The following is a 26,484-nucleotide window of genomic DNA, read 5'->3' as shown; positions in this document are numbered from 1 at the left end:
CACAGCAAACACACCTCCAAGTGCTATAAAATGCTTTATTACAAAATGGTGAACAATGCCCAAGCAAAACGATGTTCAGGCCCATCTTTTAGCCCAACTAAATTGCATAATTGTCAGATATATTTTTTTTAAAAATCTAACTTTTTCATAGTTTGCATAGAGCAGAATTTGACTACAAGGAAAAGGCATGAATAGGGTGGAGCGTTAAAGAAGAACCGTGTACACCAACAAGTCCAACAAAACGCCATCTGGTAGAAATTATACAAAAACATCCCGAAAGACAGAAACTATCAGTTACAAATAAAAGTTTAGTTCACAAGGCACACCAGTCGGTACACAGAAACATTTACAGCGAGATTACAGGTATTCCAAAGTCTCTTCTAGAGTTGCCACAAGACAGTGGCTGTTTATTTTTTAGTGTGGAGACAAACGAGAGGCTGTAAAGGAGACCCGTCGGCTGGACGACTGACTACCTGGGAGACGAGTGCGATTCATATATAACCAACAGAGAGAAGGAAAAGAAACGAGAAGAAATAACAGCAGGCGGGGACGAGCCTCCTCAGACAAGCTGGTAAAGCTCAGAGCAGCACGAGCCTGGTCATATAATCTCAATGCAACATGTTAGACATTGCTAGAGTGAGTCGAAACGCAAAAAACTTGAAGGCTTCGCTGGCTGTAGGCAGAACGTTCAGTAGGTTTTTAATCATTATACAACTAAAAACTAGCCCTTTAACTCAAATATGAAGACGACAGACACTCGGAGGATCATGGTTAAAAGTCTTTGGCAGATAAACGTAGAAAGACTCCAACTGAGCAGTGTTTCTCTTTCGCTCCTCATAATGCAGAATAGTGTAAACAGACGTTAGATCACTGAATATAGGACGCGTGTGCAGAGGTTGGGCCTATAATGTACTTGTAACACCTTCTCACGTTCATGTGCTTATCTTACTGAAAGTGAATCATACAATTATCAGTACAGAGACAGAAAAGTCTCGGGGTGAGGGGGGGGGGGCAGGAACCAAAAATAATCAATATTCATACCCAATGGCAATATATATATAATCCCGGGATTTGAAACGTAGTTTGTACACACTTTAGAAAAAGAAATCGATCCCAGTAAAACTCTCAACCATAAACCTGCACCGATGGTCCCGTCGTTTACGTTCTACCAGAACAGCAACTGTTAGACAGGACGTGGGACGAAGAGAGGGACTTTGCCCGGATTAGGATGAGGGGCTCTGACATGACGGCTCTCATAAAGCATCTGTCCATTGGTCGTCCTCCTGGACGGCAGGACAGAACCAGCATGAAGCGGAGGGCCAGTCGGACCCTTCTCTTACTGGTACCAGGGGGTCTTCCTGACCCAGTGGAGGGTGAAACCTGCGTCTGTCCGGATCTTAATGGACGCGGCCTCGGCCTCCCTGACCGTCTCCTTCACAGACTGCATCAGGTTCTGAGCGTTGTGGACCAGCATCTCGGTCGCCTGTCACAGAGGAGATGAACGCAAGATGATGAGGGAGGCTGAAACGAGGCGTTTCTGAAGAATCGGACACGTTAAAGAAGCGGCGCTCACCTGCTCCGACTCTTCCTCACTGATGTTGGTGCGACCCAGCATGGTGGCTTTGACTGTGGACAGGATTTTCAACTGAGTGCTGATGGTGGGAATGCGCTCACACACCTTAAACAAAGCAAAGGGAAAAGTCAGACGATGAAGGAAATGATTAAAAAACAACAACAAGCCCCTTGAAAGAAGGCCCGGCAGCACCGACCTGGAGCAGGTTGGTCCGGATACGCTTGTCGGTGCACTGCTTGGCCACCTCCTTGGCCAGCCGGGTGACCTCATCAGAGGCCTTGGCGATGTCCTTGGCGCACTGGATGAGGGCGCGCTTGTTTCCACTGCCTCCGCGCACCAGACGGGACATCTCCGCCATGAGCAGAGCCATTCGCTTGGCAGCACCAATGATGTCGTTTCCCTACGTGGCGCCAGGAGAACATAATCAATGTTACATCGTCTTTTCTCAACATTATGAAAAAAGAAACAAGAAACACGGCCAGAGATTATTATTATTTTTTTTAATTCATTCACTGGGGATTCACCAAGAATCAGGGACAAAACAACAGCGACTCAGAAGAGATCATGATGTCTCAGTAAAAGTCAGTAAGAAGAATCACGAGACTGAACATTCATCTGAAGAGAAACGATGCGGCTCATCAGACGTTCAGCAGGTCAAAGGTCAAAGAGAAATCATGAGCTGCAAATGGAGAACGTGTGTTTCTTTTGACAATCTGTAGTATTTAGCAAGTTGACGAATCGTCACAAAAGGATGACATTTAAATTCAAGCTGATTTTTCTTTGCACATTTAAACTTGTTCAGGTTCCTTAAAAAAAATAAAAAAACTTCATGACGTCCAGACCGAAGTTCTGCAAACCTTCATGAGCAACAGACAGTTCTGTCACTTTCTACTGAATAACATCCAAACATGTTCAACCTTTACTTTGAAGATAATACAGAGGATAAAGTTTTGCCATATTTACAAAAACTGTCTGAAGTTTCCACAGTACAATACAGAAATGGTTTTATTCGATTATTTATTTTTGCTGTGTTTTAGCAGATTCACTCCTTTTCAAAAACACCGACGGATTTTGTTTTACTTGTTTTGAATTTAAAGACATTTTATGCTGAAATATCAGTCATTTGGAAATTCAGTCTGGTGTGTAATAACAGATGTTTATTACAATCACATTTTGCCAGGAAGCCACCGCAGACGGGCTGTAGAGCCACTCGTGCTCTAGATACTTTCAGAATGTATTATAAATCCTTTGCAGGTAAATGAAGGTAAACTTTTGAAGTTATTTCCAAGATCTCGTACACATATTAGTCTAACTGTAATCCAGAAGAGCAACCGTAGAATATGTCAGCTGTAGTTTGCTCTTCGGTTATTGTGTAGAGAGTTTTATTAAAGTAACCAATTTTATGCCATTGAATACTTTTTAAAGTACTTGAAGCCAAAAATACCACTGGTGTAGAGTATAATGACCTCTGGCGCAGTACCAGTGCTCGTGTTTCCAGCGCAGACTTACTTTGCTGGACCATTTGCGAGCTTCATCGTGAAGCTGCCGGGCGGCCACCATCATGGGCTCGTTGACCATGTCACCAGCCTTCTGCTCGGGGAACTCCTCGTCCTTCTCCTCTGGCGGGGGAGGCCTGGGGGGAGGAACCTCGCCCTCGGGAAGAGGAGGCTTAGGAGGCGCTGCCTCGTCGTTCAGCTGGACACACATGAAGCAGTGGTTTTGCTTTGGCGGCTACAACACAATGATCATTCTGGAAACGCTGCCAAAGCAGCCGTGATGGAAAGTTGTATTTCTCACATTCAGCTGATCCAGGTCAGGAGGAGGTGGTGGGAAGTCCGGCTCTTGAGGCTGGAAGGCCTCCCTGACCTTTGCTACTGCGCTGAGGATCTTAAAACCTGAATCCAGGAAGCCTTTATGGAGACCTGGGAATCCAAACACATGCATCACCACTCGTCAACAGGTTCCACACACATTCAACTGATCGCCTGAGCTGCCAGCAGAGTCAACCTACTCTGATCGTGGATATTCCCAGCCACAGCCTTGGCGTCCATCACCATCGGGGAGATCGTTTGGCTCAGTTCATCAGATGCTGCTTTCACCATCTCTCTAAATTTGGGGTCCTCGGAATTCTCCACCTCTCGTTTGGCCACCAGCAGGATGCGGTTGGCTCTGCGGGCGATGCTGGTGGCGCCGGCTACCAGCATCTGAGGCTGGTAATTGTCCATAGCCACTCTGCACTTATCCAGGTCCTTCTTTATCGCCTCCTCTGAGGCATCCAGTAGAGATTTGGTATCGATGGCTTCATCCACCAGCCCTAAACAACCAGAGCGAGCACGAGAATATTACGAAGGGAAGCAGTATTCATCGTTTACCTGTGATCAGAACTTTCACAGGATCTTCTTACCCGTCATCTTCTCCACATTATCAATCCACTGATTCTTCATTGTTTCAAAGTGCTCATACGCAGCTTGGTTTCCAGGGTTTCTTAGTAGAATACGGGCTGCAGACACCACCTAAAAAAAATGTTTTTTTGTTTTTTTTTAAATAATCGAGGCAATTAATTTCAGTCCACCGACAATTACTAAACCTTTGGCTGAAGAAACGAGAAATATTGAAGCTCACAATGCAGAGTTGGAGGGGAGACATAAACACAAACACTCAGCCATGACATACTTGTGGTGTTAAGTCTCTTGTTGACTTGACGGCAGCCTGGATTCCCTCCACCGTGCTCTTGTTCGCGGTGCCAACAGCAGCAGCCTTCTCTGCGGTGGTGCCAAGCTTATTGGCGTGGTTCTCAAAGTTGGCAGCTCGATCCTCAAAGACCTACACATGATCAAATACAACAATTATCCAGTGGGTTTTTGGAACTGGAAGTATCACAACAGCAGTGGAGGAGGCTCGCTGCAGCGAGCGGAGCACCGACCTCGTCTCTGTTGGGGACGTCGAGTGGGGCGGTGGCGGCCACTGCCAGCAGCTTGATGGGGGTGGTTGTATCACTGAAGATGTCGGACACTTCCTGAGTCATCGCTTCCTGCATCTTTCCCTTCAACTCCTGGGAGGAGGACGAAGAGGGGTTACGACCAGAAGACTTACTGAGGTTATAAAATCTGATGTTCATTCCATAATGTACAGATTAGAATGTGATCACAGCTGCAGGGAGTGTCGCAGATTTTAAAATGGTTACTACTTTAGATTTTTCTGGTGTTTAGAACTTAGAAAGTAGCGTGAAAATCTAAACTTTAGAAACATGAAGGTCACATCCAATCAGATGAGATATTCAGTTATTAGTGATAACAAACCAGAAACCTTTAATAGGTTAAATTTCAGGGGTTTGTGTCAGCCAGTGTGCCGATAATATGTTTGGGTTTGTTTGTTTGAGAGTGTTGTGATCATAATTAGAAATAGTTTTCCATAGAAAATTCATCTCAAGTGCTGCATGTCGATCATTGCTGATGCTGAGCTGAGGTCTTCAGCAAAAGAGCCTACAGATTGTTGGATATGTTGTACCACTGCTGACCAGCAGAGGGGGGTGTTTGTCTCCACATCTGAACCGTGACGTCCACTGTGAAGCTGAATGAGGATGATTGAGCCGTCTTACTTTCAAGGCCTCCTGGAGCTGCTGAGCCACAGCACGTGCCTGAGGGGAGTCCCCTTCACCGCGGGCTGCCAGGTCGGCCAGCTGGGCCATGAGCTGCTCCACCCGCTCACACTTCCCCAGCAGCTCCTGCCTGCCCGGGCCTGGCAGAGCGTTGGCCAGCCGCCGGCCCTCTGCCACCAGGCCACGGATGGCGGCCTGGCCTAAAGGACACACACAAATGTCAAAATTCATCAGTTCACTGCTCTTCTCCATCTATCACTTCAGTGCATGTCTAAAAACGGTGAAAAAAAAAAGCACCAGAATAAGCACAACAATAAACTGGGAAATGCCCCTGAACACTTTTCACATCACTGCTCCAGTTGTACCTTTAGCTTGATGCAAAGTCAGCTTGTCAAAGGAAATGTTGAATTTGGTCACCTTGTGTAGATAATAGCCTGCGAGGTCATTTTAGAATTTCACTGGTTGCTTTTATCAGCAACAGGGAACTGACTGTAAGGCTGTCAGCTCCAGCTCTATTGTACAAAAGCACAACAAGGTCGCGAGATTGCTGAGGAATGCTGCATGCTTTATAAAGGAACGTGTCCACAAAGTGCACGCTCCGCAGTTACACCACAGGAGGGGTGGAAGGAATGCGAAGGAGTTTGGGAGAAACACAAAAAAGAGACAATAAAGATGGGGACGATGGGAACCAGACTCACCCACACCACTGTCATCCATAGTGGGATTGTCGATCCAGCGCTGGGCCTGTTCGATCTTCCCCTCCAAGTGAACCGCCGCCTTCGCAGGCCTGCTGTTGGCCACGGCTTTGTTGGTCTTGGACTGCAGGTTCTGCAGAGCTGTGGCGATCTGTTTGGCTAAAGCTCTGGCCTCCGGCGTGTCACCTTTACCCCTGAAAGGAATTAAAAAACATCAACTTTATTCAACAGAAACATTTGGAAGGTGTAGGTTAAGTCAATTTCACGAAGTGCATATTCACACTTTTCAGTTTCGTCCAAACCCGAAGCAGTTCTCCAACATGGCCAGGTTAACTTTTTTTTTTTTCTTTCAATTCCAGGCAAAGACCCAAAGATTTCTCATGTCATCTCGAGAAGATGGAATTTTCTGTCACTACTCCAGTTTCCTACCACAGTCCAAAAACATCATGTGTTTAATATTAATTTGTGACTCTAAATCACTCATACGGGTGTTTGTACATGTGTGTGATTGTCCGTCTCGACAGTTAGGATCGGCTCCAGCGCCTGGATATGACCTGGATAAAGCGAATGTATGGATGAATGAATGGATGATGAGGATACAGACCGACTCTGATGTCTGAACTGAAAACCCACACCTGTTTCAATTTCTCCTGCATAAGTAGAAGAAAACATCAATACGGTTTTCCATCAACTGAGCTCAACCGAAGGGACTGGGATGATGACTGAAGAGTAATAATTCAAGTATTGAATTTGAACCAGCTGCGTTCAGGAGACTGTTCACCTCGAGCTTGAACTGGGGGAACAATTTCAGCATAAATGGGCTTCATATTTCAGGAGGCGATTACTTACTGTCTTCTGAGATCAGACAGTTTGGCAGTCATGGCGGCGATCTCGCCAATGGAGCGCAATATGTCATCTCTCTCTTTAGGATCCTCACACATGTCTGCAATCTTTTTGGCCTCAGTGAGCAGGGCCTTGATGTTCTCCTCTCCCTCTGGGCCGCCGTTGGGGTCTGCCAGCCAGTTCTGTGGAAAAAAGACAAAACCCAAAAAAACAACCACATCACATCATTGGGTTTAATGTCATGTTTTGGAAGCTTTTCATTCAATCGTCCACATACTCACCTGCGCCGCATCAATCCTTTTTGCGATGACCTGCTTGGAGTTTGTCATGGCCTCCAGTTTACGAGCGGCATTTCCCACCTTGCCTGTGAGCACATCCAGCCCCTGAGAAACCTGCTGCGCCTTCTGCATGGCAGCTGGGGATGCTCCTTGACCTCTGGTGGGGGGGGGACAAAGCAAACACATGGATGCCATTAACTGCTGCATTGGTATTCCTTTAAAGGCCACACACAGCAGTTCTGTAATGAACATGTTTATTTCCACCAAAGCTCCAGCCTTATGGTCTCCCTCCTAGTTAAGAATAGCACTTCCTAACTTAAAGCCTCTATTCTCAGACGAGGCTCAGAGGCATTTCTCAGTTTTCAGAGGAGTAACAGTACCAGGAGTTTAAGTAGATTATGGATTAATACCAGACAGCTGCTTTTAATCGAGCATGACTCTGGGTCTCTGGTGACAATCTCATTTCATATGAGAGGGATATCACTTCCACTCTTACACACGATAATCCTGTGGAAAACGCTTACTGACTCACACAAGCTATCCTTCGGGGGAGGAAAAACGATTGTATGAAAGGGAAGTTTTTTTCTTAAAATATCAAACAAATATCTGTACCAAGGGAGAATGGTGTCTATTCGAAAAATATGGATTGTGCGATCTTGAAGAGGAGTTATCCTGTTGCACAGAGACACAAAGCGATGTTTAGTTCTGATGTTATCATTTATATACCTGGCCCTCATCTCAGAAACCTGGTCAGTCATCTGACCCAGAGTCTTGGCTGTGCCCAGGATATCTCTGCGCTCCTTCCCTGCACAGAGTTCACCCACTTTACCGGCCTCGTCGAGGATCTGCCGGATTGCCTGCTCGCCTGGATCGCCTACAAACATAAACACGTGGGTCAATTGAATTAGGACATCAGCAAGCCCATGTGTGCAGAATAGCGACAACAGAGTAAAGTTGGAGGAGACGGATGTTTATTACCTGGTTGAGCATTCGGATCCCTCAGCCAGTTCTTTGCCTGAGCCATCTTGGAATCGATGAGCCCCAGAGCCCTCTTCATGGCCTCGGTGTCCTTTGGGTTTCAAACAACAGTAATACTGAATATCTTAGAGGAAATCAATAAAACTAAGAAAACTAAGGATGAGATCAATGTTTTTAATCATCCCAGGAACACATTTTCTCTCCATCAACCCTTTAAAGGGCACTCATTGAATCCCTTGAATATAAACCCCAAAGTGTGATAAAAGGATATTCTAATTTAATGCAGAGAAACACATTCACCTGCCATTTGTATAAAACAGAGTCTTTTGAACACCAAATTGACCAAAAATAAAAATTCCCACTTCCACCTAAGAAATTTCCTAAATTGCAAAATGTCTCACTGGTTTTAAGAAAGACTGACTTTGTACTTTGGAAGCCTTTGTCCTACTACTTGTGTCCTTTACACACACAAAAATAAATAAATTAGTCACATTGGGCCAATATATATGCAAAACATTATATCCTTTTTCAGTGTGACAAATTATCATTTTTATGATTGTCATCATCTCAGTAATTAGTTAAAGAAGTTACCAAATATAGTAACAAGCCTTATGAAGGGTTAAATTCAGTTTTGATATGTACAAGATATTAAAGTAAATAGTATGAGCTGTATAGATGATGTTAACAGATAATATATACAGAAACCAAGTCATGATAACTTAAACTGAGAATGAAGCCTCTTAATTCTCATTCAGTTTCTCCTGAACTCCTTCAGCTGTGCTCGTTTTCATGATTGAACCCCATTATTATTTTTATTATCTCAAAACAAACACTCAGCAAAATCCATACTCATCAATGGCTATAATCCGTCAGCCACAACCATGTAGAGCATGCGGTTTCCATCCATTTGTTTCATTGTCAATAAAGAGCGTGTCACACTATGAAAGCCAAACGATTCTTCATTGTATCTCAACCAGAGTGGATGGAAATACAACAATCTGTCCAACAGGGACTAACTCAACAATGAGCCATCTCATTGCCGCGGTTTGGAAAAACAAAGCAGCCCTGTGGGACACAGCAAAGCAGGGGAGCATATCAGATGAACGACGACCAGATGAGCGGTGGTATTAGCTTTTGTTTTTTTTTGTTTTTTTTAAATAAACTCATGAATCAGGATCTTGACTATTTATCACAGCAACCAGAAAAAGTTTTCAATCAAACCACTGACGCTTCTCTTGAAAGACACTCGTGAAACATGACAAAGCCCTCCCCAAAAACGGCCTTGTTGAATCGAAAGTGAAGGAACGTGTTTGCGTAGCTGGGAGTATGGAGCTGACAGAGTGGAGGGGGTGCGGCTCTGGGGGGGGGCTACAGGAAGTACTGAGGTGTTAAGCGATGTCGTGGAAGTATTAGTTTACTGTTCAAACATGCTCAACATGCAGCTGCTCTCATGGAGTTACCGTGTGTGTATGTCGGAGTGTGTGTTTTCAGGTCTATAGGAAACACCTTTATTACAGAGTTTAACCCACACACTGGGTGGGAATGGCTGGAATGAGATGGGCCACAGTTTGAGACGTTAGTAATGATAGAAATGAGAGTGCATCTTTTATGTTCGTGAAAACAAAAGGTGCATTGTTAATGCATTAAAACAAAACTAAAATGTTCAGATCACATTTTCTGTGTGTGCTCCTCCTGCAGGAGAAACCCGACGTTCATGGCAAGAGATGAACACTCAGGGGGAATTCTCCTTCATGACAACAGAATCCATACAGCATGAGTCAGGTCAATCAATACGCCGGCCAGCTAAAGGATATACCAAGGTTGAGACGACGTGGGAAGGAGGACACACACACAGAAACTGGTTCACAATCCCATGTTATGAAACAAAAGAGATCCAAAAAAAAGTCACGATTTCAACAGTCCAACCTGCAAAAACACAGCTTCATCAGTAGAAGGAAACAACTCTGACAATTTCTTCCAAGTTAACCTCTGAGCTGCCTCTCTACTGAGAATCACACAAGTGCACCACAAAGCACAAAGACAGCACACTCATCTGTCAGACATGCTGCCGGGGCGACAGAGGCAAGGCTTACCTTCTACAGGGGGTGAAGGGAGAAAGAAACGTTGAAAAGAAAAGGAAGAATGACATAAATACAGACATCCAGCTAGACATGCCAACTGAGCGCAACAGAAAGATCCTGAGACGGAGGACAGACGCTGCGCAGCGAAGAGACATTTTCTGGAGTCGCAGGAGAGGGATAACGTGCAGAGATGAAAAACATAAATCAGTTGTTTTCAAAGTCAAGGAGGATGAGCATCACCTCGCGGAGTCTGAACCCCCGAACACGGCACCCCGCCCAACACCACAATTCTCACAAGTAGTCACTTCCTGTTGAATGCCAGGCTTCCTAATGTGATTCACATTCAAAGAAATTACCGTCAGCAGCTGTATGGGGCAGCATTCATTTGAAATATCTGGTAAATTAAAATCTAAATATGTCACAACAGCTACATTTCTGATTTAGCACTCAAGTTGAGTTCATTATCTTATTGTGCGATATAAAAAAGATCTCTTCTAAAAATGCATGTTTTATCAAAAATACATGGTTTAACTCTCTACTTATTGCTTTTCTTTTCATTTTCACTGACCCAACAGCTCGTTACTGAGAGCAGGTTAAAGCATGACTTCATAATTATCGGATGAACAGATTCAAATAAACAAAAGCATTAACCACACTGGCCAAAACATGAATAAGGTCATTTTGATTAAATAAATTATATGGACCATTACAAACTAAATATAATGAAACACAATTGAAACTACCATGACTTGATCAATTGTGTGGACTCAGCTTTGTATTCACTGCTCAATTCCCACTGTGTCAGCAGTGTTATGGGAAGAGTCAATGTCTCTGGTTTATTCTTGCCTTTAGTAAAAGTGAATACCATTTCAAAACTTCATATAAAACATTTTTTAATTTGGACTACTTTTGGGTTTTTGACAGGGTAGACAAAAATAAAGTTTGAGCCCTTTAAGCAGTTTAAAGACCGACAAAGTTGCGGCTCCCTCGTGGATAATAACTGTAGAATATAAGCGTGTGCCAGCAAGATTTTACGGCCATAAACAAACTGAGGGGAGAAAACAAACCCACCTTGTTGGCCCACGCGTCCTCGTCCCAGGATGTGAGCTGCAGCACTCTAATGATCTCGTTTATCTCGGCGCTCATCTTCTCAAAGGTGAAGTTCCGGTTCTTTAAGGCCTCTTCCACACCCTGGCTGCCAGACGTCTTCGTTGTCACAAAAATCTTGATGCCTGACGTTCATAACAGAGGCGACAATAAACCTCTGAACATGACGATTTAAATCCACGTGATGCGTTTTGTCAGAATCTCCTCTCTGTGCGGGTCGTGTGTGTGTGAGTACCTGAGATGAGGATGGGCAGCAGCTCTTTGACTGTGTTCATGGAGTTGACCAGCATCACACGGTGCTCCTGGTGTGTGAGCTCCTGCTGTCGCTCGTCAATCATCTTCGCCATCTTTGTCATGCCTGAGCAGAAGCAGCAAAACAAGTGTGAAAAGAAAAGAAACAAAACTATGCTATGTGTTTGGTATGCATTTATATTTATTATTTACACCTTCCAATAAAATAAATACATATTGCTAAAGATGTATAAAATAATATCTACCAGGAAGAGATGGAGCATATAAGCTTAGATGGATCAGAGTATGACAAGAGACAATATACAAGAGTATGCCCTCCACAGACTGACCTGGTCCCAGGTTCTTTGTGTAAGTTATCAAGTCCTCCATGGACTCCACCACTTCGGCCACGGTCAGATACTCCAGGATGCCTTTGCACACGCGGATTATTTTCCGGACCTGTGATCATGGTGCAATAAACACACAACAAGAGCTCATTCAAAAAGAGTGATGCAGTCCCAGAGGAAAGTAATTATGCAAACACAGCAACCCCCTCCCCATCAGATTCTCTCCAATTACACTCTGATATCGCTGCCTGCTGACATTCCAGCGTCTTTGTCTGCCTCACTCCCAGCTTTATGTGGACCGCTGGGGTCACCACTACTCTATACATAGTAATCCCTGAGCTGCATTGGGGAAACATGACGGCACTGCTGACTGATGACTCCTGCAGACTGTCGCAGACAGTGCCGGGTTGCCCATCGTCCGCCTCCGGAATGCTGAGCAGCAACTTTTGTTATTTAACTCTCCATCCCTGAGAGGAAAAGAGGGATGTGCTGGGTTGATGATTCTTCCACCTTGTGTAAGATATGGAAGGTGTTTCAGTAGGAAACGTGGAGTTTCACTGACATCTGCAGTTCATTCATCTTCCTCGCTGCCTTCTGCTTGGGTACTGTAGCACCCAAAAGAATTCCAGGAAAAGAACCTGCACTTATATCAAAAGAGCCTGGATCAGCGGTCTTCTGTCAGACTCAAACGCCCATTTCCTAGTCTTTTTTTTTTTTTTTAGCTCAGCTCAGCTCAGCTCTAGTACAGTAGTAGGAAAGAGTGATCACTAAGCTATCATGCAGCTCACATATGCTTCTGACATCTGGAACACAAGCACATCCTGTATAGAGCAGGAAGCCGTCATGCAAATGCTGTCCACTGGAATAAATTCAACGTCCATCCGGCGGATGGACGTTGAATTTCAGTTCAGCAGACGTCTGCTGACAAACGAAATAAGAAATGGATGAATACCTCAGCCTCATCAAAGGTCAGGAGCAGGTCAGACGTCCCAGAAAGGATGCCCCGAGAGCCATCGATGAGGTAATCCCGGGCAGGAACGGAGTACGGGTCGGCTTTGAGCATGGAGGCAGCCTGCACCAGCTTCGTGCATGCGTTCTCCACTCTGAGGAAAGCAGAAAATGACTGAGCTGAACACCAGATTTTAAATGCTCACAAAGGAAAATAAAAAATTAAAATAAAAGTCATGCTGGTGACAAAAAGCCTTTCAGAAGCCACATAGACAATCAGAAGTGGAAACAGCAAATTGCCTACAGCAGAGGCGAATGAAAGCTTTGAGATCCAGCGAGCCATGACACACAGTTACTGCTGGTGACAGAAGACTGTTCTCTCATTGCTAAAAGCTTGTCATCACAGTTTATGCAGAGACCTCGACAAGGTGTGAACCTCAGAAGAAACGGTTCCACACCACGTTACATGCAGGGGTTAAATTGGGAGAAATTAATATTTCTACATGGTTTTAATTTGAGATACTAACATCATATATTTAAATGACTGGCCATGATTAGACAGAACTGTAGTTGGTCGGATGGTATTCAACAGTGAGGAAGACGAAGTATGAGTACAACTCTGCTAAAAGGACGATAAAGTGAAACTTCCTCTGATCATAATCATCATAACCCAAAGAGGCAGCTTCCTCTCTGAATTACAATGTACAGTATGAAAGTAGAAAACTACAGTGTGCATAAAGCTTCAGCATGACACACACAAAAACACGCATATGTATTTTTTTTTAAACTACACTCAGTAAATTAAAAGGTGATTTATGTCGACAATTTCCTTCAAGACTCAGATGCAGCATGATAATGTTGTTACTGACCATGAAAATATTTAAAAGAAACTGTTAAACTGCAACTGAAATATCGGGAAGACATCTAGTCAAGTTATTTTTAGTTAAAGAGCTGGCCATTCCAGTTTTATCATGTCATATACTGCGCAGACGATGCAATGAGGTGAAGATGTGATGGTGGACGACATAAAGTCAATGTATTTCTATTGAAGTCCTGACCCAGAGGTTGGCTTGTTTGAACCGGATGCCTTGTGAGAGGTGAGCTCTGGCCCAATTTAACCCCTACTTCCCCAGAAACTCAAGACTGACAGTTGCCTCCTAGTTGTGATGCGCTCACTCAACTCCAGAGCAGCAAAAACCACAGGCTCAGCCATTTGATCCAGCGTCATACATGCCACCTGCATACTATCTCAACAGCCATTTCGCACATAGACACAGGCAGCAAGCCAGGGAACGACACATGTTCCGATTCCCACAGTTCACCGACTTCCTACTCTGGCCTCCAGGCCAAGTGCTGCCTCAGTAACTAGGGAACAATTTAGCTATTTCCCACATTTTTAGATGCTACGAGGAGGTCGGACAAAAGGAGCTCAGTTCCAGCCCTTGTGGAGGATCAAGTCTCCCGAAAGACAGCGGCCAATGTAAATGCATGACATCGAGGTTGACGGCCGCGTTTCATCAGGGAGCGAGCCAGTAGTGTCCTTCAGCGTGCACTACTGAAAACCGGCCATGCATTAACCGGACCCCCGACAGACACTATATTTAGTGACGGGGACGCATTCCAGCACATGTGCTGATGGATGACGACAGGGTGACGATGTGACTTTGAGGCGCCAAATGTGTTGAGCCCGACGACCTGAACCCGTCAGTGTGTTTCATCCCTGACCTTGGGGGCTCCCAGCTCCCAGCACCCCCCCCCCCCCCCTCCTGAGACTGTAAGCTGTCATCTATTACAAATCAATGAAGGACTGCAACAGACAGCAGCTCAGCACAAATGAAAGATTTTAGGTGATCCAAGGTGAACCAGAGCAAGAAACATGTCGGTAAAACATTGATATTTCTAAACTATATATTTCAACTTTTTTTTTTTATGTAGCCATGAACAGAAAGCAGCAGCGAGCAACTTTAATGAGGTCTTATAAAAGTTTGTGGCCCTGCAACTCCTCTCAGATCACAAAGTATTTATGTTACACCAGGGCAAGACTTGGAGGCACTTAACATGCCATGTCTGACCTTTGCCAGGGCCCAACCAGCCACGACTGCAACAGATAAAAGAGAGAAAGAGAGCCAAAGAGAGGCCGGTGGGTTCCAAATACAGTATTCCAGCTAAACATTATACAGCATATTGACATTGGAAGAATTTGAAGTCTTCCAATAGATCTTCGGCTGCTTACTTGATGAAAGCCGGCGCCATGTCCCTTTTCATGATCTGGTCCTCAGTGGTTTGCACAGTCTCCTTTCCCACCTGAAAAAATAAAATGCACAAGATCAGATACGGTTCATTTGTGACATTGCATTTAAAGTAAATGAAAAAAGAAATGATAAAACAGCATGGCGTTTTTCCCCTCAACATTTATCATATTTGGTCCTCATTCTAATTAACTTGACAAATCCAGTATGTTTGAAACAGAGTTTTAGCTCTGAACATTTATTATTTTGTGATTAAAATCAGGGTTGCATGGGGCCGGCGCCTGTCCCGGTACGCACTGGAAAAAAATACAGATCGTCGGTCCATTATAGCGTCGTCACAGAGGCTGCACAATCAGAGTCGTATTACAATATTTAGAGTCACAGGAGGGCTGAGACAGGAAAGCATTAAAACCAAGCAGGAGGAACACAGTGAGAATAGTAAGCAATATAATTCCAATCTGAGCCAATGCCTCACTGATGTGATACACAGAATTCACATCACCATCTCAGTATCATACACAAGTAGAGTGTTGTGGCAAAATGTACATTCTATTTCTTATGTTATGTCACATTTGTTCAAACTTTCACTTAAATATTAAACTCAATGAGACTTAGAAACACCATTTGTATAAAGCGCTTCTTATTGATGATGGAAAATTTGATTTAATATGGCCAGAAAAATGGGCTTTTGCAGAAGAACAATCTCAGTTTCTTAAAATCAAGCCAGTTATTAGGCACAAAACCAGTCCGCTCTGTGGCGTGCAGGAACTAGAGACTATGCACGAGTGTTTCCCACCTGTTCTGCCGACTTAATTATATATATACCATCTCTCAAAGCATGTTCCACTTTCATTATGTGTCATAGTAAATGCTTAATATGTTGAGTCCTCACAACATTCTGAATGAGATCGCATCGCTCCAGTTCTAAACTTCAGAATCTTTCATTATTTTTATAGCTCTCCACCTTCTTTGACTTCTACTTTGGGGATATAAAAATCGTGTTGTCAGATCTTCTGGAACGGGTCTGCTCAGTATATAATAAATGAAATAGAAAAATGTATGATGACATTTTGTTTTAATGCTCCGTGGTTTGGAACCTAATTTTTTAGCTCATATAAGGAAACACAGTTGTGTTTCTAAGATGTATTTTTATGGCCAGGCGTTCAATTAGCCCACTGGCTTTTATGCTTGACCTCAAATGTCGTATTTTAATTAGCTTTTAAAGCACTTTATAATTACATTTTTTATGCTACCTTGTGCTTTCAATCTTGAGTTTCATTGTGTGTTAGTTATCTTTTCAATCACCATCTTATCAGTTATTTTAGCTTTTAATGTCAAGTTTTATTTATTCATTCAATTTTCTTTCTACTTTAAAATAAAAGCAATTTTGACTGCACTTTGTGAGATACTCTATAAATAAAAATTACTATACAGTATGTTGTACAAATGTAAGTGGAAAGCCAATTTTTGTTTCTTTGTACTGTGGTCATTTTTAAGAGGTGCAGAGTTTGGTGTCTGTTATCAGCTACGATTACATTTTCACAATGTACCAGTGGACCTCGTTTTTGAATTACTCCAGAGATAATTAGATAATATGTTCACAAGTTATTCCTTTGTTAAATACATGTCAGTTAAATCAAGAAGTGAGCAACAGTCCCGATTCATCATTCATCTGTATTTGCCTCCGTCAGCATTTCTTGCTCCACTACCAAGTTTCACAAGACTGGGAGAGGCTCAGCCAGCTCACTTATAGTCAAACTGGTGTTCTTCTCCAAAGTGTCCGTGTAATTTGAGCTCATTTCATACATCAATAGGATGTCAAATGCATGAGTTATGACTTTGTGGCCGCGGCGTTCTCCTGACGGAGCTTTGCTCGCTCAGTTTTTCCGACAAAATCGGTCAATTTACCTCATGAACAATTATTTTAAAGAGACAGCTGTGGAGTTGGAGGGGGGGGTGGGGGGGGTTACCAGACCTCTGAACAGTTATGATGTGTAAAGCAGCTGAACGCCTCTCCTTTCCTTTAAATGCCAAAATGACTCACCTCCCCCACCATGACAACAGCTCTGGACAGGACACTACTCACACCGAGCTGCAGTGGGTGTAAGAGCGACCACAATGACACGGCTACACTTGCAGCTTCGCCATTCAGTGGCAAAGTATTACATTTGACTGTCACGTGAGTATTTTGACAACTACAACTTATATGGTAAAAATGTCATTCACTGTTATTACCGCTCTGTCAAATATAATTTAGTAACAGCTCACAGTTTCAGCATTGGTAACTGCCAAAAATATCTCAGCTCTTATACCTGCAAGCTGGACACGATTAATGTTTCTGTTAACATCATTAAATAATCAGGTTGAAGATATACATTTTGAGTTTTGAAAGAATGTCAAACTAAACTGATGTAAGATGACATATTAGTTCAATTTCAATGGAATAACTGATTGATTAAATACAGCAAAGCAGAACTACAAAGAAAATAGGATCCAAATTGTATTTGGTTTATTTGGGTGTGGCTTGGTGATGTATAGCGTGTGTTTCCAGGGAGTTTGTAAACGTGTCCGACTCCGGGAAGCAGCAGAGAGATTCCACGGGGTTGACGTGGAGGCAGTAAAGAAGCAGAGCAGACATCCATCTCCTCAGTCTCTTTTCACTGGACCTGAGGGACTCTAAATTACAGAGGGGTTATAAATTAGGGCCAAAGGTTGTGCCAGACTAAAAGTACAGCTTAGCACAGGAGGCTGTCCATCTCTGAGCGAGGTGGCAGGGAACATGCCGACTGCTCGGAAACAAACTGGACTGAACAAGAACAACTGAAGCCCGTCATGTTCCACTTTTGGTTTCAAATCGCTTTCACTTTGTTTTATATCATTTAAAAAAAGAAGAAAAAGATTCTTCATCAGGAAGCCGTTTCAGTCCAGACTTACTTCACCAAATTTCAAACCTTATCTTCATGTCCAGCTCCAACATTTTGAGACGTACAACGTACCCGTCATCAACAAGCTTAGCAGGCCAATTAAAAATTCAGATCAAGCAATTGAAAGTTTAGTTCAAAGAGCTGCTTGGAAAACACAAGCAGCATCGTAAGACAACTCCCAACTTCCTAGTAGGAACCAGATATTATCAGCTCCTGACACGTAAACATTGAGGGAGAAAAAAACATGAAGTGCTGCGACGTAGGAAATGAAAAACCTGCCACACTTGTTTGCGTCAACCTTACAGAACTTTTCAGACATGACTGAGATTTATTTGCACAAGTCAAGTTTAAACATGACCGGAGCACAGACGGTATGATCCAACATGGGTAACACTGTGGAGGCCATTTAACAAGCCCTGAGTCATAATCTCCCTGCAGAAAGTCCCAGAAACCAAGATGATTCAGTCCTGGACTCAACAGGTCATTGTTGTTTTTCCCATAATGCCTACTTCCCTGATTGAGCCTCTTGTCTGTTGTCTGAAAATCAGAACCAGCCTGCAGCAGCGATTCAATTTGCTGTAAAAATAGAACTATGACCAAAGTTTATTACGGGTGTTGTCAAGCAGTCTGTGATGTGTGGCCTTGCTTCCTATTCTGAGACCTTGTCATGATTTACAAACACATCCCCTCTAATGCCACCATTGACAATGTTTCGCAAAACAGTAATTTCTCCCTCAATTCATCTGTGTCTTTGGTTTTGAAAAAAAAGCTTTCATTACTCTCTTATGAGAGGAAGTGAAAATGCCCATAGTTCCCACGGCTGAAATTGACACCTTCAACTCTTGTACGACCAGTCAACCAAAGATGTTGGATCAGCAGTGAGACAAAACTGGTAAAAACTGTAAAACACTAGCAAGTCACCATGCCGGTGTCCAGGAAGAGCAGCTGTTTAAAACCACGCACTGCCTTCGTGTCATCTTCTTCCAAGCTGCTGTGGCAACTCTTCTGGAAGTCAGTCTCATTTACCATTTGTGTCTGGAGTGGAAACACTGGCACTCCTCTCGGAACCCGTGAGCGCCGTGTAGGAACCCTGTTCTGTGAAGTAGCTTGATAAAGTGGCTGCTCCTTCCGAACAGACTCGTCTTTGTCGACAGTGGGCCATCGCTCTGCCAGGAGAAGAAAGGCCGCTCTGAAGGCCTCAAAGCTGCCAAGACACAGCCTGCCTTTCATATGTGAGGCAGTTTTAGCTCAATGCCATGTTGGTCATGGTGACCACAGATGTCTCCCACCGGTGAAATCCTGACAAGAAATGTCCTCAACAGCAGAAAATGCTTTAAAATAAACTGTATTTAAATCCCAATGGGGGTTTATTTCCTCATTGTATAAGATGAGTCCAACCAAGTGACTTTGCACTGTAATCCGATGAGAATTTAAAGGCGTAGCACTCCATTAGCTTTGATCAATAGTCCGGGAACCAGCCAGTCCTGCATTCTGAGATATCAAGTGGCTGTTGACTAATAATGACTCAGAGGGGAAGCAGAGAGGTTACACTGAAGGTCAGGGTCACTATGATGCCTCTGTCAGGAAGTGGCGTCTCTCCCTTTTTTTTTTTTTTTCCTGAGTTCAGGTCGTAGCTTCATATGGGGCATCAGAGGTGATGAAAGTCACAAATCAAATGTCCTGCATGGCTGTGGGGAGCCAGCCTCTGCAACCAGAGAGCATACACCACAACTGTCTGTCTCATGTTGCAGGACTCTGGCAGCTTGTGCAGGGGTTAGAGGGGAGCGGCACTCGTCCCAGTGAATCCTCCGCTTAAAAAAAGACGAGTGAGTCAATAAAGCAGGTCACAAGTGAGCAGTCATTTCCAGACTAGGGGCCCCGAGGGGCACATTATACCTTCATGTTGTCGAGCAGAAATAAAAACAAATTACATTTTATGCAGTTCACAATTATTATGAGGAAACAGTTGGACACCAGGCAAAGGAATTTGCATCATATATAAATACCACAGCGTGAGGAGAGACTTTATGCTGTATTTTGTCTGTTAAGAGTTAGAAAACACCAGCATATTAGATCACGTGTTGCTGTTTATCACTAGCTCTGACCCATTGTATCTTTCGTCCAGGTCTGAAGCTTTCAACGCCCCACTGACAAATGGAGGGGGGGCTTCCCTCGTCTGGCTTGGACTCGTGCTCCGAGTGGAGCCGGCAGCTGCCGGGTCTTCCTGACTTGGCTTCCTGCACTTCCTCTTCAACTTACTATTCTGTGACTTTTATCCTGACAAACTCTAATGAGACTGAAAATATGCTGCATGAATTCATCCCACAACAATGCATATCACCGGGGACAACGCACACATATGTTGCCAAGATGACAGAATCTAACTGTGAACAGCAATTTCATTCATGCCGTCGAGTCCCTCAATAAATTAAAGGCAGCTTAACTACAAGGTAATAGGAAGTGCTTTGTTCTGTATGACTTCAAAGCACTTTTGCAAAACTAAGTATTTGTTTCCTATCTGAAAAAGATTTCTGAAACGATCATCAGACACAGATTAAACCAAAGGTCCTCAAATACTATATCTTACATCTGCTGTATTTCTCTCATCTGTAAAAAAACAAAACAATAAAACAACAACATTGAGTAAGTTGTTAAAAAAGTGTAAAGAAAGGGATGTTTTGTGCAGAATGAGTAAAGAGTGTACCGTCATATTTTTTGCACCACTGCAGAGAGCACCTTTGAGAAACCACATTTTTTGGGGTGTTGCGTAAAGGACAGCGGGAATTTTGCAACAGCAGCAATGTTGCAGAAAACGGGGGGGGGGGGGGGGGGGGGGGGGTTCTTTCACATTTGCAAACAAAAGAGTGTGAGGATCATAGTAATACCTCTAGAAGTCAAATGACATGCAAACCGGGAAAAGACAGAAAAACACTCCAACGACTTCATCAGTTCCAGGGCTCATCACTGGCAAGCAATCTTTTTTTATCCTGTGCCTATAAAAAGCAGCTGGAAAAACAATGAAGTACAACAGGCCTGTGAAGTGGACACTAAAGGCTGACCGCTCGCACTAGCAGGCTTGAGTAGGACAAATATTGTACATCCAATATCATCACGTCTCTAACTAACACAAACCATTTTCCTCACAATGTTACACGAGTATATAACAGCATAGCCTGATTTTCAAACTGAAACCAAATACATGTGAAACAAAACCAGGAAAGAACAATACAATAACATTGAAGAGAAAACATCGAGTGCTTTGGGAGTTTTTTTGTTTCCCTTTCAATGTAGTTTGAACTTCATGGTATTGCTGCAACAAACCAGTCATAGTTATTGCTCAAACACGACCACAAACGTTCTCAAACTATTGTAACCAGACAATACAGCAGTACAGCAGTCAGCTCCTGCTTGAGGGGTAAGACCGGTTCAGGCTTCATGGGTCAAAGACAGATTCAACGCAGACCTTCCTCTGGTCATGTGAACTCCAGCTTCTCCCTGGGAAACATAGTTCACTGATTCAATTCAATATCTGAGTAAAGTTGCACATTGAAGAGGATCAGCCCAACCCCCCTGAGAGCGGGGATACATTCCAGCTTCACATTCCTGACATTCATCTTTAATTGAGGTCCACCTCATTGTCCCGATGTGAAACAACAAGTCAGATGTTCAACATTACTGAAGGGTCTGGTTAAATACACATACATGACCTCCAATAATCCGTGGTCGCGCTACTCTTATAGTGCGTGAACAAGATCCACTTTTATCTCCAAGCATCTGGAATAATAAGATTAGTGCCTGTCTAATTAACAATTTACACATCTGCAGCAGATCTCACAAGACAAATTCAATCATCCAAGAGCTTCCAGAAATCTCTGCTTCCATTTGTTGCCTGGAAAACGTGCTGCAGGAGCAACTTGTTTGTCTAAGCCACCTGCACGTTGAGCGTAAGCCTTGGTTCCCGTGCAGAAAGCCAATAAGATTCTTCAAGCCAAGTGTAAACATAAACAGACTGCTCCTCTGAAATAAAAAAGTTTGTGATAATTGCCCTTTTTAATTCAATGAGTAAAGACATTATTAAAGGTAAACTTTGTAATCTTGTGATTCATTCAATAGCCAGTGGCAAAACCTTTCTGAGATTCAATTACTATGAGATGTCATGGAGGAAAACACATTCTGCCTTTAAGGAAGACCATAATAAAGACAGCCGACCAAAAACCAATGGACTTCATGCATAAGACAGTCGTGCACAACCTTCATTAAGTACAGGTTTTTATGACTGATTCTTATGATTTGGTAAAACCAGCAACCATCACAATATGCAGGTTGAAAGACACAATGGCTTGTAATCCACTTTCTTTCAGAATTTCAGGCTAATCCACCTTATTAGAGGTATTTAAGCTTTTGGTGGCATCCTGAGACAGAACACATAGAAGAGGAAGTCTGTTTAATGTGTTGTTCCCTGGCAAACGGACAATGAGGTAAACAGATTCACGACCTCGCCCAGACAACACTGTAGAGAAACATCCTTCTCTGGTACAAGAGACTCCTTCGCAATAATTCACTCCCAAAGTAATCGCTTGAACAGAATCATGTAAATTAGCAGGTGCAGAAATTATGAGTGCACAAAATTTCATTGGTGAAAACTGACGACCTTACACAAGCAAGATTATAAAAGAGTGGGGAAACGTTGTGACAGAACGTCAAACATACGGGCCTCACAAGGGGTTAATTTTCTTATTTAAGCTTTTCAATGTATGACTCATGGGACGGAGACCAGAAGATCTGATCTTTGACTTCTGTGATCTCATAACATTGTCGGTGCTGTAACGTCACTACAGCAACTGGAAATGATTACAGATTACTCATGGATTCAATTAGGTCACTGCTGGAAACGTCTGATCACAGTTCAGAAATGTGCAAAGAGCCTGAATCAAGCGAGTGGGAGACAGTTGAGTATGCATTTTATTGTAGCATGACATGTTACAGAGGATCTGGGCCAGCTTAAAAAGAAAGTGTCTGAATTCTTTTATTTTCTGACTTTATCAGAATTCTGCTTCCCTTCAAATCAGTAAGTCAAATTTGAATAGATTTTTTAATATGCTATATAAACAGCCTTGTTTTGGAGAAATGACACTTGCGTTCTTGAGCTGGTAGAAGTTGTAATTTACATTCAAGCGACATGAATGTACATGTCATGTACAGCAGATTTATTGTATTATTCTGTTGGAAAACAGCGTCGATACAGGGTTGAAATATATGTAAACATGATCGCAGCATTCCTTTGTAATTGACACACTAAAAGAAATTGTTTTTTGTTCCTAAGTTGGCCTTTGGTAGACCTATTTTGTAAAGATTGCATGAACGATATCTATGATTAAGATCCTAAGTTGGCTTTTCTCTTTGCGCGTCACGGTCACCCTAAACATCTTGAGAAAGTCCATTCAAATATCTTACTAAGTAAAGCATTATTTGCTCTGAGTGACAAATTCTGAGTCTGACGCAGTCAAATTAAGATACTATAAACAATACGGTCCTTTTTGGAGTGAGGCAAAACAACAGCTTTGGGGAGAAATATATGTGTAATGATGGCATGCTGAATAATTAATTCTATACAAATTAGCTGTGAAAGCAACACTGACTTTTGCAGTGCACACGGTTTTGTAAGGGCATAATTTGAAATGTGGCGTTGATCTGGTTGTCTCTCAGCCCAACTTTAAACAAGTCTTAAGTACGTGTGCTATCCTTTACAGCTCTATTCCCTTGTCCCACACACGTCTCCTAAACACTAGTTGCTACCTTCGATTACGAACTCAAGATATAATTAGCTGGGGAATTTTCACACTAGTTCGGGCTTTAGGGTTTTATTAGGTGTTGGCAAAATGGTCTATGTGACGGCACATTAAAAACTGTGATCCAGCTGTTTGGTTTGGTATAGAGTGGCTTCTGTCAAAAATACAAGTAACACACGTCACCTAAACACCTCGCGAATGCTCCACACAGGAAGGAAGCCTGGAGAGTGTAGACATGGAAATAATGGACACAATGGGTGCAGAGCTGTAGATTGAGAGTGGGCACTGAAAGAAAACGGGCAACAAAAGAAGTCAACTTCAAACGATTACGCAACAACTACCGTAATTAATCAATTGCGGGCAGTATAGCCAATCCCTCTAAATTAAAGATTCTTTCATGGTTGCACCAGTGCCACTGGGTCGGGACCCAACCAGGCTGACAGAGTGGAGAACGCACAGGAACCCTGCCTGCCTGAATTCCACTTCTATCAGTCGCTCTCTTTACACAGTAAACACAGTATCTGACAGGCTCCCGATATGTCCCAGTTTCCTCTGCAACACTCTTTACCATGTGTTGGTTTGTGCTTCAGGATAAAGTTTGAGCCGGAAACGACACCGTGTGGTTGACGTGGTTCTGACGAGCGCCACTGTGGCTACATCAGTTATGATTCTTAAAATACTTGAAACCACAACTGAAACTGGACAAGGGTGTGCGAGCAATCAAAAGGTTTTTCAAAGACACTTTGAAAATGCATAATTAACAGGCTTGATGGCATTTTAATTGGTTTGTGTGGCACCAAGTACCTTAAGTAATTTGAGCACTTTGAGGGAAAAGAGCAAGTGAAAACTAAGGATGCACCGATACCAGTATGGTGCATCCCCACTAAGAACTATCACTAATTTAACTCTGGTAAAACGATTAGCCTATACCTATTAGCCTTTAAACATGCTCACAATTTCATTTTAAACTCTCCAAGTACCGTAATGAACCAATAGATATAATTTTATCTATCCTTCATGCATCTTCGCTGAGGACATCAAACCAATCAGATTCCGTCATGTTCGTGAGTAAATTATGAGATAAACACTTTAAAGTGTTCGAGACCGTTTTATTGCTGATAAAGTCAGAAAGAGAACCTTCATTTGGTCCGGGTGACGTTCACATTCACTTTTTAGACCAGATCAAACTGCCTGGAAAATGTCACGCAATTACAACAGCTGCTCGTTTGGGGGCGCTGTCGCCCAAAACAAACACCGACCAGAGAGGAAGTAAAGAAGAAGCACGGCTCGTCGATTGGTCCAGACCGAAACCTGAAGTCCCGCCGCTTTATCCCCTGGTGGCTAGGCTAATTAGCTTGTGGCTAATCAGTAGCCACAAATAACCGCAATATATATATATATATATATATATATATATACAGAAAGATAGTTTGCAAGCGAAGCGAGACCTGGCATTTTAAGGGGACCAGAGATCGCTTGTTATATCCGGTTCAGAGTTCGTGGGAGATTTCATGTAGCCCAAACTAAATAGTTGGTTGTTTTTTTTTATTTCCTGAAGAGAACTTTGGTCCGGATCAAATGGGAAACTGTGAACACGCCCTGAAATTGCTGACCAGGTCACAAAATGTAAAGATTTGATTGCCCCAGATTCCGTTTCATGATGAAAATGTATTTTCTCTATTCAAAAACATTCATATCACATCAACCAAAACTATTCCATCCAGATTACTAACAATTTCAACTCAGTTGGTATCGACTAACCCTTTCGAGAGATTAAAGATGCCCTGTGAAGTAAATCACTTCTCTGCACTTCACAAAAACTATTCATAGTAACTACACATGATGGGAGTGGCCCAGTAGAGCAGTCTGGGGCGAGGGCCTTGTTCACGGATCCACTTTGATCAAATGTGAGCACTGGAATTAAAACCAGTAAACTTTGGATCTCGAGCTCCATTCTGTAATCTGGACACCACAACAGCCCATAATTCCTGTGATTATCCCCAACACTGAGGTATTAATGACCTTCCATTACGATGGTAACGACTGATATCTATATTACTGGTTATATACTAATAAAAATGAGTTTTCTAGGGTGGTGCAGCTGTGTAATGTGATTAAATCCTAAAGTGATTCGCAGTTTCCTGCTTCAGTACCTGCTTCACGGCAGCCGGAGGCTCCAGAGGAGGCAGGGCATGATTTAGAGGGGGAAAGGGCGTCACTGCCCTTTGCCCCGAATGAATTAACTTTTAGAAAGTTTGATAAGCAGCGTGCTTAGTGGGTTCTTTGTTAGTACACACGGGAAAAACAGGCATATAGTGAGTTATTAGTTTAAATAGAGAGGGGGGGGGGGGGGGGGGGGGGGGTAGGTGAGACAAAGCGACAGGTAGGCTCCACCACCACCACCACCAGCAGCCGCACAGTTTCACCACAGTTTCACTGACGAAGGGGGGGGGGGGGACTTTAGTTTACTCACCCGGACCAGGTTGCTCACGGCCGCCTGCACGGCGGCGACCGGCGCCGACAGATCCGGGATACCTTTCCCGTCAACTTCACCTTCCTCGTGCATGATCACCAGATGGGATATCTGCTGAGCCACCGGCTCCAGGATACTTTCTATCGTCTTCGTGTGAAAAACCGGCATGGTGACAAACTTTTAGTTCACTATCCCGAGTAAATCTTCCACCACCTGGAGGCAGTTTTTTTTTTTCCCGTTCCCCTCGAGTCCCGCTGCAGAATCCTGAACCCGTCCCGACAGACGTTCTTCTCTCCAGGACACTTTCTCCCTCCGGTTTCAAGACTACAACTACTGCCGTCATACGCGACACACTCAACCAACGTTTTCT

General features: G+C 43.3%; 1 protein-coding gene across 1 annotated transcript; it reads right to left on the bottom strand.

The window, feature by feature from the left end:
- Positions 1 to 17: 17 nt before the first annotated feature.
- Positions 18 to 26,484, bottom strand: LOC308115043 (vinculin). The gene is made up of 21 exons (XM_080472380.1): positions 26,115 to 26,484; positions 14,913 to 14,983; positions 12,684 to 12,834; positions 11,735 to 11,843; positions 11,389 to 11,511; positions 11,118 to 11,278; positions 7,966 to 8,056; positions 7,714 to 7,861; positions 6,991 to 7,144; positions 6,716 to 6,891; positions 5,870 to 6,060; positions 5,172 to 5,371; positions 4,497 to 4,625; positions 4,247 to 4,396; positions 3,978 to 4,086; positions 3,585 to 3,887; positions 3,371 to 3,495; positions 3,083 to 3,268; positions 1,770 to 1,973; positions 1,574 to 1,678; positions 18 to 1,483 (listed from the first exon to the last, which is right to left on the bottom strand). The coding sequence occupies exons 1-21, from the start codon at positions 26,280 to 26,282 to the stop codon at positions 1,337 to 1,339; spliced, it is 3,201 nt and encodes a 1,066-aa protein (XP_080328506.1). The 5' UTR covers positions 26,283 to 26,484; the 3' UTR covers positions 18 to 1,336.

Source organism: Lipophrys pholis, assembly GCF_963383615.2.
Source record: "Lipophrys pholis genome assembly, chromosome: 1".
Taxonomy (NCBI): Eukaryota; Metazoa; Chordata; class Actinopteri; order Blenniiformes; family Blenniidae; genus Lipophrys; species Lipophrys pholis.
The sequence above is the reverse complement of the archived record's forward strand: the minus strand, read 5'-3'. Positions and strand labels throughout refer to the sequence as shown.